At 37.5% G+C, this 19,319-nt stretch overlaps 2 protein-coding genes across 4 annotated transcripts in view; one reads left to right on the top strand and one right to left on the bottom strand.

The window, feature by feature from the left end:
- Window positions 1–13,160, top strand: part of RAB30 (RAB30, member RAS oncogene family) — an 82,550-nt gene extending 69,390 nt beyond the window's left edge. For all 3 annotated transcript variants that reach the window (XM_090265799.1, XM_090265798.1, XM_090265800.1), the window contains 3 exons: window positions 2,391–2,474; window positions 7,018–7,201; window positions 10,840–13,160. In XM_090265799.1, coding sequence (XP_090121925.1) covers window positions 2,391–2,474; window positions 7,018–7,201; window positions 10,840–11,090 — 519 coding nt within the window. In that variant the 3' untranslated portion in view covers window positions 11,091–13,160. The remainder of the gene's footprint in view (window positions 1–2,390; window positions 2,475–7,017; window positions 7,202–10,839) is intronic.
- The window catches only part of LOC150018675 (DNA damage-induced apoptosis suppressor protein-like), a 39,271-nt gene continuing 23,169 nt past the window's right edge, over window positions 3,218–19,319 (bottom strand). The window contains exon 4 of the mRNA XM_090265801.1: window positions 3,218–3,757. Within this exon, the coding sequence (XP_090121927.1) occupies window positions 3,677–3,757 (81 nt within the window). The 3' untranslated portion in view covers window positions 3,218–3,676. The remainder of the gene's footprint in view (window positions 3,758–19,319) is intronic.

Here is a 19,319-nt window from a genome sequence, read left to right on the forward strand (position 1 = left end):
GCAGTCAGTCAAAACCACCATGATGTTACACTGGAAACTCCAACTGGTTTTACTTCCACCTAACATCAGCAGTCTTTTCTGCTTTTGGCAGGAGAACAAGACTGCAGAGATATAGAGAAGTTTTCAGTCCCCCTTTTCAAAAATTCCTTTGACTTTGTCTTATTACCGAAAGATCCCTCAGAGATTATTCAGCCCACTCCTCTCGTTTTATGGATGAAAAACTCAGGGGGATGAGATGACTTCTTAGTACCTCATACATGGTAATGGCGAGGCTAGTATGAGAACCCACGTCTCCTGCTTCTCAGCCTTATCATTTTTATCTTCTGCATGTTCTAACCTCTGACACCATAGGAATCTTGCATTTCTTTTTAAGAGCATGAGCCTTGTCATCAGAGGTAAAATGTGTTCAATTGTTTAACACTAATTTTTATCAATAAACACTTTGCCCCTATTTTACATTTCTGTCTACTTTTTGCCCCTTCCTGTCCCTCTGCTCCCCACAAAGTTCATATTTCACAGAGAGGACTCTGTTTGCTTTTGTTATTTAGCAGACAGTTAAAATGAATCGGATTCAGCTGTTTTTGAGGCAGGAGGAGTTGGGGAACAAAATGAGGGGAGAAGACACTGGGAAGGGTTTGTTTTAATGTTTGGCCATTTGTTAGACTGCAAAACAGCTGGAGCTGTAAACTTGAAGCTTGGCAGCCTTGTGTTTGAGCTAAACCAAAATAGAAGAAAATTGATTCAATATTTGTAAGTGAAGTTATGAATGTTTATGTTTACATCTTTTGCAGATATGCAATGGAACATTTTCTCTTAGTGTGAAGCTCAGTCTTTTAAGTTTAAACTTTAATTAAAGAATGCTCCTGTGAAGGAATGGACTTAATTAAAGATAGCCAATCTTAGCTGCCAGAGCTAATAAAGTTGATTTTACTTTAATTTCTGGAAATTCTGGAATGTAAGTGAAGAGGGAAAAGAAACTAGGTGAAATATTCTTTCTTGATACAATTTCTTTCTACCTCCACCTCCCTCCCTCAGCTTACAGGAAATATTATGTAATATTATACATGTGATTTTGATTAAATCTTTCTTGTGTAGCTTCCAGTTTGAGGTAAAACTTTAAAAAATTTTAAAAATATTTTTATTGTTTATGCTGTTAAGAGTTGTTCCCGCTTTTTTCTCCCTTTCCCACCCCCACCCAGGCCCACCCCCTCCCTAAGTCAGTCCCCACACTGCTGTCGGTATCCATGGTCTGTGCGTACGTGTTCTTTGCTTAATCCCTCCACCATCTTTCATTCTGTCCCCGCTGCCACCCACCAACCCTCCTTTCCAGCATCTGTCAGTCTGTTTCACGTATCTAAGCTTCTGTTACTATTTTGTTTGTTAGTTTATTGTGTTCATTAGATTCCACATATAAGTGAGATCATGTGGTATTTGTCTTTAATGACTGGCTTAATTCACTTAGCATAATTTTCTCCAGGTCCATCCATGCTGTTGTAAAATGTAAGTTTCTTTCTTTCTTTTTTCCTTTTTTACTGCTGTGTACTATTCCAGTGTATATATGTACCACAGCTGAAAAGTTTTACCTCAGTCAACCATCAGTAGACTGATGGTTGTTTCTGAAGTGCTTATGTCAGCCTCAAACTCATCGAATTTGAGGCCCAGAGAGGGGAACTGGTTTGCCTGAGGTCACACAGAGATCCTAAGGCTGATTTGGTGCTATTCCTACTAGACTTTCTCCCCGAATGAGTGTTTTCTTCAGTTATCTTCCCAGTGTCCTTTGCCCTGATCTCATGTAATTTATATAGTTATCACCCTCAGGGTAGAGGGAAATCCAAAAGCTTCATTGTCTTGTTCATTTTTCTCATACTGAATGCTCGTTTTCTCATTGATTGTCCACCCCATGGCTGCGCGTGCCCTAGGCTGCTAACTAGTTTTAATCTTCCTTGATGTTTACCTCTTTGAAACAACCTGCCCATTTTGCCCTCACCCCAACAATCCTGATCTCATCCCTGTGGCTCCAGGCTTCTCAGTCTTATACTTGTATCTGATTTTTTTGTTCTGTTTTTAAAATTGGATCCCTCTGCCTTTTCCCAATTCTTTGCCTTCACTCTCTGTCTTCTTCTTCTTTATTTGTCCCCATTTCCCTTTCTTTCTTTTTCTTTCAGAATTTCTCCCACTTTTCCTCTTCCTTTCTCCTTCCCTCAAAACATACATATATACATGTGAAGTTAAATTAAATAGGGCTTCCAGGACACTAACCAGAGTTCTTTTTTTCTACTAGTTAACGCAGCCAAAGGGGGACTGGTGATGGGCAGTGATGGGGGAAGTGGGAAAATTTCATTTAATTGAAAGATTTGCTTAATTGTTATTTTTCATTATTTCTCCTTTAGGGTCTTTTCCCCCCAGGTCAAGGAGCCACAATTGGAGTTGATTTTATGATTAAGACAGTGGAGATTAATGGTGAAAAAGTAAAGGTAAGATTCTTAAGTTTTCAATAAGGCTTTCATTGTGCTATGTGAGAGGAGGTAGTATTTTCCTAACATCTGTCATAGCTCTTCATTGAAAACCACATTGGAAGTAATATACTCAGCCAGGACAGCTTATTTCCAAATATCCCCTTCGTGGAGGCAGGAAGGGGTTGTGGACGATGCGTTTACTGATGGGAAGACAGAGAAAGAAGGGCTAAGGCAAGTTTGTCCTGTCTTTTGTTATGTCAGAGGTGATGTAAAAACAAGCAAGAAATTTCTTTTTGGGATTTCCTGAGTTGGGCCAGAAAGTGGTGCTACCTCTTCTGAACAGCAGACCCATGAAAGAACCAATGGATTCTTACAATGGTTGTGGGTTATTCAGTCAGATGGATCAGTTACGGTCTCCCATCATACCCCTATTCCTAGCAAGGGAGAAATACTAAAGGAGGGACCCATGATTTCTTCCTTCCCCTTTGAGACCTCTGGATAGTTTGGCAACTGTAAGAACTATGGTGTTCAATAACAGAAGGGCGGGAGGTAGTGCTTATCAAGTACCTAGTGTGTGTCAGTTCCTCTGCTAGGTGATTTTGCATGTGTTGCCCTATTTAACTTAATCTTTACTATACATCTTGTCAGGGTAATTAGTAAGTTATCTTCATTTCATGGGTTTTAGAGAGGTTGAGTGACTTTCTGTGGCTTCACAGTTAGGAAGGGAGGCAGGCAAGCTCTGAACCAGTTTGGTGAGCTAGTGCACCCCACTGTCTTCCCGGGGTCTCTCCTGCCATGAAAAAAGACAGGCATGAAGGCACAATAGGATTGTCACCTTGGAGCAAGGATAGAAAGAAGATGATGGAAAGGTGAAATGAGAATAATCACACACAACGAGGGTAGAGAGACATGCCTCTTAGAGTTAGTGAAATTCCGCTCTTAGATCTTCCAGACCTCAGGCTGATGGAAAGTGGCCATAGCCCTGGCATCAGCTGCACAGTGAAAGCTGGGGCATCAGAGTCCCAGCTAGATCCCAACCTAAGCATCCCATGTTTGAGTCTATGTCATTTGCATCCTTCTCCTGCATGTACCTGCATTCTAGTTTCACATGCTTCGGGAAGGGCAGAGAAGCTCCAGGGCACTCCTGCAGCTTTTCATAGACACCCAGAGAAGTGTTTAGGACAAGGCTTCTGACTGGGGGATGGAAACTTTCCAGCATCTCATCCAGCTGTGACTCCAGAGAGTGGCTCCTTACTGTACACGTGTACACCAAACACAGTGGTGATGGAGAGTTGGGGTCTCTGGGAAACAAAAACAGGGTGGGAAATCCATGTAAATGCCAATCGGAAAGCTCACAAAAATACTGCATTAATGAAGTTGACTTTGAGTAGAAAATATAATTAAAACATAAATAGAATTTTCTCCTATCCATTGATATGTTAAGTCTATCATGAATAAATGAGTAATAAGTAAAACTCTAAGCTAGTCTAAAACATTTTAACTTTAGTTTAATTATAGCAATAGAAGTTTTTTTATTTCTCTCTAATCAGGTATATTTTGTATAGATAGGGAAGTCTTGAAAGTATGCGCATATATTTGCTCATTTGACTATCCATCCATCCATTTATTTATACATCCTGTGTTATAGTAGATGCTTTGTTCCAAGCACTGTGTTAGGTAAAATACCTTTGATCCCTGGTGAATTACTATCATCTATCTCAAACATTTTATCTATGAAACCTTCTTTAATACCCTACTAATCATTCTGCAGAATTAATTCTTCCTCTGTGATTCCACAGCCTTTGTTATTCAGTTAGCCATTATTCAGCTGTGTCCACCATGTACCATATACCTTGTTAGTAAGGCCCTGGGTATATAGTTAATCAAGAAACAGTCATTGCTCTTAAAGAACTCAGTGTAGCAAGGAGATACACTGGTAAACCATTATTGCAATTGAGACAGTGAAGCAACACAGGTGTAAGTGGTGGTGTAAAGAAAGGGAGTAGATGAACAGTGTAGGCCTGTGCTGGAGGTCAGAGGGGCTGGAAAACCCATGGCTGCCCTAATGAGAACAGATTGACGGGCATGAGACTAACACTAGGAGACATTTTCTCCTGCTGGTGCTTCTTAAAAGGACACCTCATATTTTATGTTATGGTTAGTTAATATTGTGTTTATCTCCCCGATAGACTGCAAGCTCTTTGAGATCCGGGATTGTGTTTTATTCCTCTTTGTCTCTTCCCGGCGCTTAGTACAGTGCTCTGCATATATTAATGAGCTATATATGCTGAAAAGGAGCAAATGAATTGCAGAGAATGGTGAAACCGAGTTGAATGATAAAGGCAATGGAATATGAATATCCTCAAGAATCAACTATAAGGCTAGAAATAGGTAGGCTCCATGAGAAAGCATCTTGGCAAGGCAATACAGTCCCTTTTTTAAGAAAATATTTCAGTAGCTTTAATTCTCAAAGCAGTTTTCAAGATGTGCAAGTCATGAAAACATACTGATTTCTAATGATTGACAGTATTAAATCTCATCACAAGTGTATTTAGAGGCTCAGTGTGGCATTAAAACAATAGTCTGTTGTTATAAGATCCCGGGAGAGGGGAACCATATCCCTACATTTGGAGCAGAGCAGAGATAACTTTTGTTTGGGCCAAGGCCAGAACATCTGTATGGCCGCCTGCAGCATCCAGACTTTCACGTGCTCCATCAAAGACCAGCTGTGACTCTAAATCAAAGGAGGGTTCTCATGCTGCTGATTGGTGGCAGGGACTACTGGTCACTCATCATTTTCCTCTGCCAAACCAGTGTGAGCAGAGGGTGAAACCAACCGACCCATCCTGTCCGGATGCCAATGTACATTGAAATTGGTGTTCGGGAGCGAACACAGCACAGTGGCATGAAATGAGTCCCCAGTTGGGGATGAGAAGGCCTGGAGTCTGGGTCCCAGCTTTGTGAGGAACCAGTTAGGAGATGGAGTTTCCTGTTAATGAAGCGCAGGCCTAAACTTGCCTAACCCACAGGATTTTTGTAAGGATTAGATGAGACTGTCAATAAATATTCAAACAGCCTACTGTTTGCCAGACATTCTTATTTGGTGCAGGGAAAATGCGAGTAAGATGGACCCTGACTTTCCCTTCATGAAGCTTTCTGTTTAGTAAGGAAGACAGCTATTAAATTATTACAACTAAATAAACAATTCAAATATGTAGGTGCCATAAGGGAGAATTACAGGGTGGGTCGCAGGAGAGAATGTGTTGGGGTGGGGGTGGGGATGGGGAGCCCGGCCTAATCTGAGGGTGCCAGAAGGCCTTCTCTGAGGAAATGATGTTCTCTTAATGGGAGTGAATGCATTTTGTGACATGTGAAATATATATAATTAGAAGGGAAGATAATTATTGTTGTTGTTATTTCTCAAGGCCTTCAGCTTTGTTCTGCACTCAGTGGTCTCTCTGGAGAACAGTTCTCATTCAGTATCTTCTGCTCTGTGCAGGGAAATTCAGGGAGAAGCGAGAAGTGTTTTGCCTTTTTCTTTGTTATTAGAACCATCGTTTATTAGTTCATAGAACTGGTAAATGACTTCAGAAAATGTGAACTTCCAGCAGGTTTACATGTTTATTAACATCTTTTTATAAAGAAACCACTGAAGCCTAAAAAGCCTAAGTGACTTGCTCAAGGTCACAGAGCAGAAGTGGTGGAAGAAAGTTACTATTTTTGTCTGACATAGAATTGTTCCTGTTTTCATTAACCAACATAATACCTTAATATAGTCATTTGAATTTTGAACTGGTAAAGGTGGTGAAGTTGGATTTTCTCCCTCTCCCATGGCTGACTGAAAAGCCATCAGTCACAGAATGACAGCTTGCCCTGTACCGTGACTTTTATAATTCGGCATGTGGTTAAGAGCATAGACTCTGGGACTATATTGCCTGGTTGAACTGGCTCTGGAGCACACTAGCTGCGAGATGTCGAGCAACTTACTGATGTCTCTGTGCCTCGTGCGAATTGGACGCAGTAAAAGTACCCACCTCGTAGTTATTGTGAGGACTGAGTGAGTTACTACATGTAAAGGGCTTAGAATAGAGCTTGACACATGATAAATGCTCAAAGACACACAACAGTGTGGTGATAGCCAGAGGGAAAGGCGGGTGGGGGTAGGTGGAGGTGGGCAAAGGGGGAGAAAACGGGGATGCGAAAAGACTTTGGGGTGGTGCGCACACAATACAGTGTGCAGATGATATTTTGTTGAGTTGTACACTTGAAACCTGTGTGGTTTTGTTAACCAATGTCACCCCAATAAATTCAATGAAAGAAAAGGAAAAGAGGAAAGAGGAAACTCTTAAATAATCTAACAAAGAAAAAAGAAAACAACAAAGCAAGCCCCTGTGCCCAAGACACACACAACAGATTTTTAAAAAACTGTAAGTGCCTTTTTATTAGGGCAGAAAATAACTAAGAAATTACTTGGGTGAAGGTGTTTGCACTCCTGAACTAAAATAAAGCAATGCGTTCTTTTCTGCTTCACCAACCTGACCCTTCTCATATGTCTTTCCAGCTTCAGATTTGGGACACAGCAGGTCAGGAGAGATTTCGGTCCATTACCCAGAGTTACTACCGAAGCGCTAATGCCTTGATCCTCACCTATGATATAACCTGTGAGGAATCCTTCCGCTGTCTTCCTGAGTGGCTGCGGGAAATAGAACAGTATGCCAGCAACAAGGTCATCACTGTGCTAGTTGGTAAGTAAGGGCTGATGAGGAGAGAAATTGATTTGGGGGGGGCATCAGAGAATTTATAATCACATAAAGCTTATGCCTTGCTACCTTTCAAGAATATAGTCTACAGCTATCTAATTCAGGCAGGGAACCTTCAGTTCTGCAATTGAAGAGGAAATGAAATAGGTCCTATCCCATGGTGATGTTTTAGAAAAGTAAAGGAGAAAATGTTGTTGGTTGATTTTTCTATCAATGTAGGCTCTAGGAAAGAAGGTCTATTGCCATGAAGTCACGTGGGCTGCCAGACATTATTTTAAATCTAATTAGCAGATCATAAAACTGCTGGTCTAGAAGTAAAATATATCTCTTAAGTTGATAAGGAATTCATCGTTGAAGCAATTGTTTTTTGCCTAAAGCTTTTCCTTTCTTATATTTATGCTGACTTGAGAAATTCTAACTTTCAAAAAGAACCTACTAAGGGAAATTCCAAAGTTACATTTTGTAGGGGGATAGAACCCAGTCAGTATGGGGAAAAGCAAAAAACAGCCCATGAGTTTCTGTGGTGACAAATACACCTATTAAGAATGGAATTTCAGTGAAATACCAGATCATTAAAAATTCCTCTAGTGGTGATGGAAAAATGTAAATAATATATGGGTTTTAAAATGTTTTCTTTCTAAGAAAGAACATTACTATATATTCTAGCAAGACATGATTTGGAAATTTGGGTAGACAACCTCAGAATCATTAGGTTACCAATTATGGCTAACAGTAAGTTAACACTTAATAGTAAGCATCATTGCTAGCATAAAAGTGCCAGGAATCCTACTATGAACTTTATGTGTCATGATCTTTAATATATAGATGAGGAAACCATGGCTCCGAGAGGTGACAATTTCTGCCCAGGATCACACAGCATGTAAAATCTACACCAAATGTTGTATTTGTCCAGCTTTAATATGCTGCTTTGTAATAAATTCCTGGACTTTTCTTTCAGGCTGCCAGGTTAAGTATCTGCCTTTCCATGATCATAGCTAGTTTTTCAGTCACTCCTGAAAAACTGACTCACACACTGGCCCCTGAAAGGCCTCAGCTCTGGACTTGGGCTTTGAGTCAAAGCATTACTACTTGGGAATCTAAGGAAATTAAAGATAATTAGTTCAGTAGGAAAGAGGCACTGAATTAAAAAAACAACTTTTTATTATGGAAAATTTCAAACATAAGTAAAAGTAGAGAACACAGTATAATAAACTTCACGTACACATCTCTTGGTGTTGACAATTATCAGCTTGTAGACAATCTTATTTTATCTGTTCCCCATCTATTCTGTATGCCCTCCTCTTCAGATTATTTTAATCCAGGTGTTGTATTAATTCAAATTCCAATGTATATCTCTGAAAGATTTTATTTAAAAAGAGAACCTAATCACAATGCCATTTCACATGTAAAAAATATTAGCAATTTTTTAATAGCATCATTTAGACAAATTTCAAATTTCTTTGATTGACTCAAAATTTTTTTAGTTTATTCAAATCCAAATAAGGTCTATATATTATAATTGATTTTTTATGTTTTTTAATCCTCCTTTAATCTGTAACTTATCCCTCCATTTTTTTAATCCCTTGGAATTTATTTGTTAAAACATTTGTCCAAAATTCAATTTCCAAATCTGAAATTAAAAGAAAAAATTTCACACTAGGGGTGTCATTTGACATACTCCTCTATCACCTGTATTTCTTACAGATTTGTAGGTAAATCTAGAGACCTGGTCATATTTAGGGCTTTTCGTTTGTTTTCTCTTTTGTAAAAATACTTCACAGCTGGTATTCTGAGGTATAGTTCTCACAGGACAGTCAAGAAAAATGCTTCCTTCTTTTTTATTTATCATTTTGGTGCCCTAGTATCTTCCATAAGCAACTATTGAAGTGTGTTTATATTTGAATATCATTATATGTTTACATATATTTAAAGTATTCTAGTCCCTTACAATTATCAGTGCTCAACTCTTCCAAACCTTGATAGTGAGAGCTTCTTCAAGTGGGTCCTTTTGACACAACCCCAAGAATCTGATAACTTTTTTGTTTTCTGGTATGACAAGTATTCCAGGCACTTCTTGTGCATTTCCTGCCTCAGACTTGGAATTAAGCACTTCTTCAAGAAGCACTCTTTCTTTTAAATGAGAAGTTGCATGTAGAGGCAGTGAATCCTGCAGTGCCCAGAGAGGGTTGCCTATTAGCTTCTACTAAACATTGGATTCACACTTGGCATCAGTCACTGAGAGGGTACAGGACAGGAGACACGGCTTAACAGGAGGTCAGCATCAGGCATTCCTCTTCATTGCAAGTATACCCCATAGCAGTGCACATAGCTATCCAGAACTTCCGAGGACCGTTCAGATGTGAGGAAAAAGCTAACTCCAGGTAACTGCAAGATCTGCCCTGGCCTCAGTGGGAGCCAGTTTCACTTATAACAACTCCACAGGCCTAACTTTCAGGGTCTCTTCAAGTGAAGAATCACCACAGTCAGGGAGGCTCCAAGTTATGGCTCTCCACTAGATATTTTTTAATTCATACGCAGAATTCCCAGGCCACAAAGGATTTATTATAGAAAATGTTGCCAAGTAACATAGTTGACATATCACCTTTGTCAGGTTTCCCAGAGAACAGAAATTTTTTTAAAGATAAAATACACCATGAATTATTCACACTGATACTTCCATTTATAATTTAGAACTTTAGAAATTATAGATAACCTCACTAATCTTATATCTATATTTCCTTTTTCTGATGCCAGAAATTCCTGTCCCAATGACACCTGCATAATTGCTTTATCTACAAAAACCATTCAGAGCAGCCTCAATAACAATGCAGTACTACCACTGACAGGACAATTACTGCAACAATTCCAGATTTTTTCCTTCAGCTCTTTTTGTTCTGGAGTATATATGACTGGGGATGCACAGCTACATTACTGTCTCCTAAAGTCATGTGAAATAGTTACTCTGTGTGGTTATGCCATGTCATGATAAACAAGTTCATTTGTTTAATTTGGCTTTCAATTTTAGGAATTGCTTTTAAAATTTAATTTTACATTAATTGTATAACTATAATTATATAATTATGTGAAACATAAGATTCTGAAGTCAAATCTATAAATAAGGTATATTTAGAGAGGTCTAGTTTCTATTCCTCCCTCTCCTGTAACCATTATCTTTAAAATTAAGATTTTGTTTATTTTCCCATTAAAAAATAAACTGTGTGTATATTTTTTATTCTTGTTCTTAGATAGGCAGTTGTATATTATAGATACTTTCTTCTACTTCGCTTTATTTACTCAACAATATGTCCTAATGCCTCACTCCCTGGAAGCATATAAATATTCTTTATTGCTTTTTACAGTGGCAAATGACTTCAATAACAACAAATCTATGATAGTGTATTTAGCCAGTGACCAGCTGATGGACATTTGGGCTGTTTCCAGTTCTTTGCCATTACAGATGGCATAGTATTTAAAAACAAACATTCTAGTAATGACACTCCCATTTGCTTGGCTTTACTTGTCCATTGTCTGGTTTGACTTCAGATATGGAACTGAATTTTGATATTTGCAAGCCTACAAAAACACCAAATGATGATTCCTTCTGTGATTTTATCCCTGTTTAGGCAACAAGATTGATTTGGCTGAAAGGAGAGAGGTCTCCCAGCAGAGAGCTGAAGAATTCTCAGAAGCCCAGGACATGTATTATCTGGAGACCTCAGCCAAGGAATCTGATAACGTGGAGAAACTCTTCCTTGACTTAGCGTGCCGCCTCATCAGAGAAGCCAGGCAGAACACACTTGTGAACAATGTATCATCACCCTTACCTGGGGAAGGGAAAAGCATCAGTTATTTGACTTGTTGTAACTTCAACTAAAGGCGGAGGCAAGGAGAAGCGAAAGGAATCAGCAGCTGCCCCAATGGGCCACAAATTGCTGGGGAGATCTGGCGATGATAGTGGCTCCCGCCCTTGGACCTTCTGACTCCTGAGTTTACAAAGCATGGCAGGCCAAGGGCCTGGTCCACAGGCCGGCATTAGCAGAACATATAATGGTTTCATACTTTTGCAGTCTGGAGTCAGAGCAAGGAAAAAAATGCACTAGGCGCTCCATGACCTGCAGAGCATGTTGCTTTTGTTTTTTTTAAAAGCAAGCAAAAGCGCATTCCTGAACACAGTCCAGGGGAATCCCTCCTGCACATCAGTGGGTACATGTGGAGGCTGTTCTTTAGGGCTTCTGGGGGCCTTCGTTTTCTTGTCCACCAGATAACCAAAACTGGGAAGGCCAAGTACTGTCTCTGTGGTGCGAGCTGATGACCCCATGGAGATTTTGAAGTGTTATTTCTCTTGTCCACAGGCACTTTCAAGAACTTTGGGATGTAAAAAAATGAAATGAAACCTTTACCCATGACCAACAGTTAAACAATTATTGTTTTAATAATATATACAAGCTCCATGACTCCTTTTGGTGCTAATGATTCTGCTCTTTCACAGACCAAATGTTTTAGTACATTGATGTCCTTAAATGTATTTCATAGAAATAAAAAATAATAATAATAATAAGGGAAGTCTATGAATCAGCACTCTTTCTCAAAGTCTCATTACACCTTTTCTAGGGTGGATTTGTTGGAAAAGAGAATACTTTCTTTTATGTTCCCCTCTAAATCTTAACCATTATCTTCTGTTTTCTCATCTTTCCTGCCATTTAAGTAAATGAAAAAATGGAAAAATGAAAAAAAAAGTGGTAGGTAATATTCTAATATAAAAGATTAGCTCTAAGACATTACAAGTAAGTATGAGAAAACAGACCAGATCTGACCAAAATACTGTGGATTAATGGACTGCAGTGAAGAGTTCCAAGCAGAGCACAGCCGTTGAAAGCAGGTCATGTCAACTTCCCGGTACTATCTATCTTGAACAGACCAAGGCTTAGGGTTTTGTAGGTTTTTAGTATACGTGAAAATAGCAACAGATGCAAACTCTCACCAACCATTTTTGTATCTTCAATGATTACCTTAGAAAATATCTACTTGTGGAAGCAGGTTCAGTTGTCACTTGTCGCCTCTGAAGTGTAGTAGTGTTATGCTCAGACATACATTCTTTCCTGTTTTTCTTTTTTCTTTTCCTCTCTCTCTTTCCTGGTCTCTCCCTTCTTTTCTTCTTTCCTCCCTCCTTCTTCCTAACCTCCTCCTTTCCTTATACGCACGTTACTGCAAATCTCCAATTCAAATGGAGGTGTATATGCCTTTACTTAGCCAATTTTAAACCAGGACTCAAAAATGGAAGACATGCTGCTGAATGTGTTATTTCTTCAGTGCCATACTTTGATACCATCCAATTTGTTCACTGATATAAATGCAAATTGAAAAAAAAAACAAAACCCTGTATGCCATCAATGCTATCAGATGTTTATGTAGCTTGCTGCTTGGCCTAACTGAGGGATGAGTAATGGAATAAGGATATAGTATGTAACTCCACTGTTTCTGTAGATGGCGGCAATCTCGGTCCTGATATGTTGATTTTTGAAAACTAATTCTAAAGAAGTTGGTCATGTAGAGATACGGTTTTGATAAAGCATTATTTCTAGCATTCGCTAGCAGGGTTCAGAGTGACCCATCTCTTGAACATGGGAACTATACATTATCCTTTAAGGGACTGATACTTTTGATGGCCCACTGTGTTTGTCCTGACTGTATGAGTAAGAGATATCCCAGAAGTTCGAATTGTTTTTATTTTAGAATCTGTCTCTACAGGAAAGAAAAATCATTTTAATAAACACTAATCAAAAGAATTTATAACTGTTGCCTTTTTTCCCAATCTTCCCCACTAAGAGCAACTAAAAGTATTCAGAAAACAAGTTGACCAAGGTGGGCAGAAGAATTTCTTTTTCAACTGTGAGGAAATGTGCCTAAGTTTAGATTTATTATCTTTTAGTTGGGGCAAAAATCCAGTTACCCTAGTACATCATGACTCAATTTTGTCTCGCAGCAGCAAGTGTTGAAAATAAAGTTGTTTTGTGAACGTAGATAGGACTTTGTTAGACTGGACAAATCTATGTAAAATAACAGCTTTTAGTCACTCTTGCATTCTGAAATTCTTATTCCCCAAACTCACCTACTGTGGGCTGCACTTAGAAGGGAATTACAAAGTTTGCTCTTGGCCCCTTTCTTCCCTGTTACTCCTTCCAGCCTTTCTGTAATTTAGTCACCTGTCCATGGCCTATCAGCAGGACCCATGAGAATGTAGACCTTTTTCCTCCCTGAGTTGTATGAGTTCCCAGTTAAGCTTTATGGACAATTGATCACTGATGTAGCTCATGCTTGAAAACAATCCCTGACAATATTGTAGGTGCTCAGTAAGTATAGCTGAATAAATAACTTACTGCCAAGAGGAATGTTTTTGGTTAAATAGAAATGTCTCAAAAAGAACTTGAGAAAGGACATTAATTAAATGTGGTCATCTCAACCCAGGCCAGGACCTAAACTTATTTGTCTACTAGTTCTTACAATGGCAGTATTTGCTAAGATGAGACTTCTTAAATAAAAATGAATTCTCACTTAATGCTAGATGAAAAGGGAGTTGCTTTCTCATAATTCAGTTTGGCTTAATCTGACTAATGTCAGATTAATCAGACTCCATGTCTACTTCCATTTTTGTTGTGATCTCTTTCCTCTTTGAATAAAGTTACTACTAAACATATGGCATGAAAATGCATCATATTCATGCCATGGAGTCAGGTTTGGGAAAACCTGTGAAATCATGTAGCTTGCTGACATTTATGATGGCTTTGTGTAGACTGTATCCTCAAAGAACTTTGTGCTTTCTTCTTTACCTATGCAAGGCTTTTTATTCCTTTACATGCCTTTATTAGATGTATTGAATTATATTAACATTTAATTTTGATTATACAGGGCCAATTACCCTTTCTGTGGATTAAATTAGCCTATTAGCTTTACCGGGACTTTCTTTTTTCCTTTTAGTCATTCCATGTTGCTTCTCTTCCTGAGTAAATAGTAAGAAAACTAAAAGTAGACGTCAAATGGATTGATTTAATAAATGTGTCAATTCCTGATTTAGGCTTTGGTAAAAACCACTGGCAGTAATAAAATAATTGGATTAGGATTATTCATTTAAAGAAATTTAGACTTCTTGGAGGGTGGAAGGAGAATTTAATAGAAAACTGGAATCTTCTGTTTATGAATATATGCACTTGGAAAACAATGGTGACTTCCCGTGCTGGTCAGTGATTTGCCTCATCTACCCTTTTAACTATCCTATAATTCTTCCAGATTCAGCATCAACTTTCAGATAACGAATCATTCTGAATAAATACTCGTTGCAAGTGATTTCAAATTGGTTTTCTAAAATGAAAACCTCTCTTTAAAAATAAACCAAGGCACATTAGCCTCTGGAAGATCTCGCTAGGGTTTGCCCTTTCTTTCATCTAGAATTTTCTTACAAAACTGCAACTGGTTACTTACCTTCCTCATTCATGGTCTGGACAGATGTGCTTTAATGCAAGTATATTAATACTTTTAAGACTTAACCAGAAAATCAAAAGCAGTGAAAAAAACATGTGTATCTCATCTTTCAGACATAAGCACTAATTTTGGGATAAGAGAAGGATGCGTTTTCTTCTTTCTGTCACATGAGTCTATTTCTGTTTGCAAGGAAAACTACTCTGCCTTCTATTCTTCACATTGGGTAGAAAGCATACTAAATTAAGAACTTATAATCTCTTCAGACAACTAATTAATATTGTAATGTTAGACCAAGGGAGATGACACTTCATCTCCTTTCCCAAGTCCATAATGTTGAAATGTTTGAAGCCATGCTTTGAAATTAAAAACAAATTGAAGCATAAAAATAGTGGTGGGGGAATTTAAAATTTAAGACATTTGGATACTTGGAAGGATTTTGGGAAACAAAGCTTGGGAAAGAGGAATACAATTAGTGCATTAGAGTAAGACTCTGATTCAAAGTGGTGTAATGAGGCCTATTAAAGGCCATAAGGCCACAGATTTGGGCTGCGCGTCAGGGAGAACATTCGCAAAAAGATGGTTCGCCATGGATGGGGCTGCTTCAGCAATAGTCTCTGTCAAGCGGATGTTAGATAAGAACTCAGCAAAGATGATGTAGAGAGAATCCCAGAATTGATCAGGCATTGGACCAGATGACCAATTAACTTAAAATTCTATGTAGCAGTACTTTGCCCCTCGATATACATTCAATTAAACATTTGTTGACCTACAGCTAATGGTTAAAAAAGGGAAAAAAAAAAAAGAGGCTTTGCTCTTCTACCAAAAGTGCACCGTTCATTCCAGGAAGGAGGTTGGTTACATGTTGTTAGGCCAAAAGACTACTTGCTCTTATACCCAAGGCTTTAAAAAAGGTATTGTTTTTAATAGAAGTTACATGAAATCATAAAAATTGTGTATTTGTCACTTGCCAAAAATAGACCAGGCTCAGTTTAGTGAATAATTGGTTTTTCTTCAGGATTTCAAGATAGGCCTTTGTAGTAGAGCAGAATCCTCAGTTAAAGATTTCATAAATATACCAACATGAGCTTTCATAGCTCCCATCAGAAATGGGCTGGTAAGTGACTGGCATAAAGCAGTCCCCAAGATCTATTCAGGAAAAATCTGAAATAACATTTGGTTACTAGGTTTGATTCTCTTGAAAAACAAAACAAAAACAAACAAAAAACCCCATGATCTGAAAATGATTTTAACAGAAGGGAGGCCAAATTGCTTTATGTAGAAAGTAACAAAACACAGGTCTTTGAAAATCAAAGATAAGTATAAGCAACATTTGCTAATAAATCCCATGACCCAAATGATTTCACCTGCAAAATAACATGCATCCGTGTCGTGCTGATAGGTTCACTGGTCTTTATTAAAAAGTGATTGGTCTTGCATCAGTAGAAACACTTGAGTTTGGGTGAGACTTCCTTTGATTCCTTTAGCTAAAAGCACAGAGCATAAAAGCCATCCATCTCTTGATATACTGAAATGCACGAGTCAAAATGTTATTTTCCCACTGAGTTAAAGCAGAATTTTTGGAGATGTTTTATTCTAGTTGCATCAGCTCCCTCATTTATGATAAGATTAATAATAAGATTGTGAAAATAAGATAAGTTGGAAGTAGGGTGCTTAGTAAACAGTAAGCACTCAGATATTAGTTCTTCTTGATGCAAGTATAGATCCTTAGGACAAAACAAAGACCCTTTATGATTTCAAAGAAAAGAGCTCCATTTCTGAAAAGGCCCTTTGGGCATTCCTGTTACCCAAAAGACTTCATGTCTTTACATACTTCAGGAAAGGTATTCTCTTTCTCTCTCCCAATAGGCAATTCCAGGGTTGTAAACTCATTATCAGGAAACGACCTTATTACTGAAATACCTCACAGTGCAATTTGAACCTTTCTTCTTGATCATATTCTTCATGGGAGGAAATATGGGTTGATCCTACCTTCTTTTTAAGAGGTCACATTTGCCATCTATTATTGTCCTTTTTCCTAAATTTTAAAAATGACAGTAAGAAGAGCTCATTAAGGTGGTAATTATTCCTTGAGGGAATGTCAGAATAGGTCTTTATAAACTCTTTAGCATCTTATTGTTATGATTTAGATCATAATCTTACTGTTGATTAACTCTTGAATTATCCATGTATTTTTCTTCTTTATATAACATAATTGATAACAAACTGTGCTTCCAAAGAATTATTCTGGTTGCGTGGCTCATTTCTTCATCTTAGTAAAAATGGAGTCATAATTCTAGTTATGTCATTTGCTTTTAGAATTTGATTTCATAGATGACATTATTTGATAGACATCATTACAAACATTGAAATTTAGCTGGGTTTCTTTCTTTTTATTATGTGTGCACTAAATTCTGAAATAAAAATTGGAATACCAAATGTCTAATTAAGCAAAAATTCACATACAGAATAACAAAAGATAAGAATCTGCTTTGTTAGGATAATTTGTAACTAGTTGGCTGAATGCTGCATAGCTTTTGTTTAAGGTTAGTTATGTCTGGATTAAATAACAGTAGCAAGACTTGATACGCCCTTTGAAAAACAGCTGTTAAACATATTGCTTTCTAAAATGTAATTATTAGGAATAAATATACTCTTGTCCTAAACAATTGCAGAATGCTAGTGGAACTTTCTTTATAGGTTATTTGACAATGAATGTTAATTCATTTAAATAAAACTTTAAAAATCCTCTTACGCCTTTAGGTTGTGTTTGGGCTTTCATGTCCCTGTCGTACAACATTTCAAATCACTGAAACACTAGCTTCTAATTTCTGCTCACTGAAGTGTCCTGTCCTCTAGACAGACCAGATGGCTGGAGCTCCTCTGACAATATGTAAAGGAGCTACATAAACATATTTGTCAACACACATAAGTGTAAGTGTATGAGTCAAATTGCTGTTTTGAGCAAAAGAAAAAAAAAACTGCCAAAATTTCAGATAATAAAGGGATAGAAGAGATTTTTGATAATCCAAGGGAAAAAGTGTGTCCCATAGATATTGCTGCATACACTTTAATGCATGACCTTTATTATAGGGGTGAAATAAAGTTCAAAATACATAATTCTGGAGGTCTTCTCAGTGGCTAGTAAAAATATTTAGAGAAGCTGTCTTACGAAGATTAAAGAGCCCTCCCTCCCCATTCCCTATGTCTTCTCATTAAAACATGGACTTTAACATAGTTTTAATAAACATGTTAGCCATCAAATCTTATAAACTCAATTCTTAATATTTGGCTGTTGGTTTTAAGCAGAGGCTCTCAGTAATATCTGAATACACCAGTGTGTAACATCTAACCATCAGCTTCAATGCAAGCATAACATCTGGCTCTAAATGTTAATATGCAGATATCAACAGTACACTGTACCATGTCTTATGTGATCATTTTTTTTCCTTAATAAAAAGCCTGTTAGAAATATAAGCCCATAATGACCTGAGTGCAATTAGTTGAAACTTTCTGTAGAAAGGTGATTGTATGAAAACTTCAATCAATATTAAAGAGGAAGGATAGGGAACAGGAATCTGGATAAAATATTTTAAATGAAGTTGCATCCCTCTTTAAAAAATTAAAATATAATTCACACACTATATAATTCTGTGTATGGTACTTTTTGCCATAGCATCTTTGCTGGAAACATTTTTGCTGTATAACTAATTGTTCATAAGGCCATTTTGCTATAAAAAGAGATATAAAATATAATAACTTTTGTTTTTCGTTTGGTTTCATTTCTCCATTGATGAATCAGTCAACCACTGTAAAAGAGATTAAAAAAACTAGTTGACGGTTTGGTTTTATGTTTGGTTGTTTCTATTTCTTCACTGATGAATCAACTACCTTAATGCCCCTAAGAGTTAACATATTTAAGCTAGTTGTCAGTTTGGTTTCATGTTCCCACTGACGAAGTTCTCTCAGTTACTCTCATTTCTGTATTACATATAAATCCTAGTTAGCCCTTATATTGGTGTATACAGAGATAAATAAAGATGCTTACAGTGGAAGTACTTAGAACCATACAGTTCACCCCTGTAAAGCGTACAGTTCAGTGTTTTTTAGTATTTTCACGAAGATATATGACTATTACCACTATCTATCTCTGGAGCCACCACCCCAAAAGAAACTCCGTACTCAGGAGCAGTTACTCTCCCTCCCTGCTCCCCCAACCTCCGGCAAGCACTAGTTTACTTTCTGACTCTACAGATTTTGCCTATCCTGGACATTTCATATAAATAGAATTATATAATATGTGGTTTTTTGTGTCTGACTTCTTTCTAAATTTAGCATGTTTTCAAGTTTCATGTTGTAGCATGAATCAATATTTTCTTAATGGCTAAACAGCATTCCATTGTGTGTATATATATATATATATATATATATATATATATATACCACATTTCATCTGCCCATTCATCAATTGATGGATATTTGGGATTTTCCGCTTTTGGGCTATTATAAATAATGTTGCTATGAACATTGCATACAAGTTTTCTGTGTGAGCCTATGTTTTCACATCTCTCTTAAAAGCAATCAGTCTTGCAAATCAAGTCAAGTGTGTTCATTTAAGCAGAACATCTTA

The sequence above is a fragment of the Furipterus horrens genome, unplaced genomic scaffold (assembly GCF_987537825.1).
Source record: "Furipterus horrens unplaced genomic scaffold, mFurHor1.1.pri manual_scaffold_2, whole genome shotgun sequence".
Classification (NCBI taxonomy): domain Eukaryota; kingdom Metazoa; phylum Chordata; class Mammalia; order Chiroptera; family Furipteridae; genus Furipterus; species Furipterus horrens.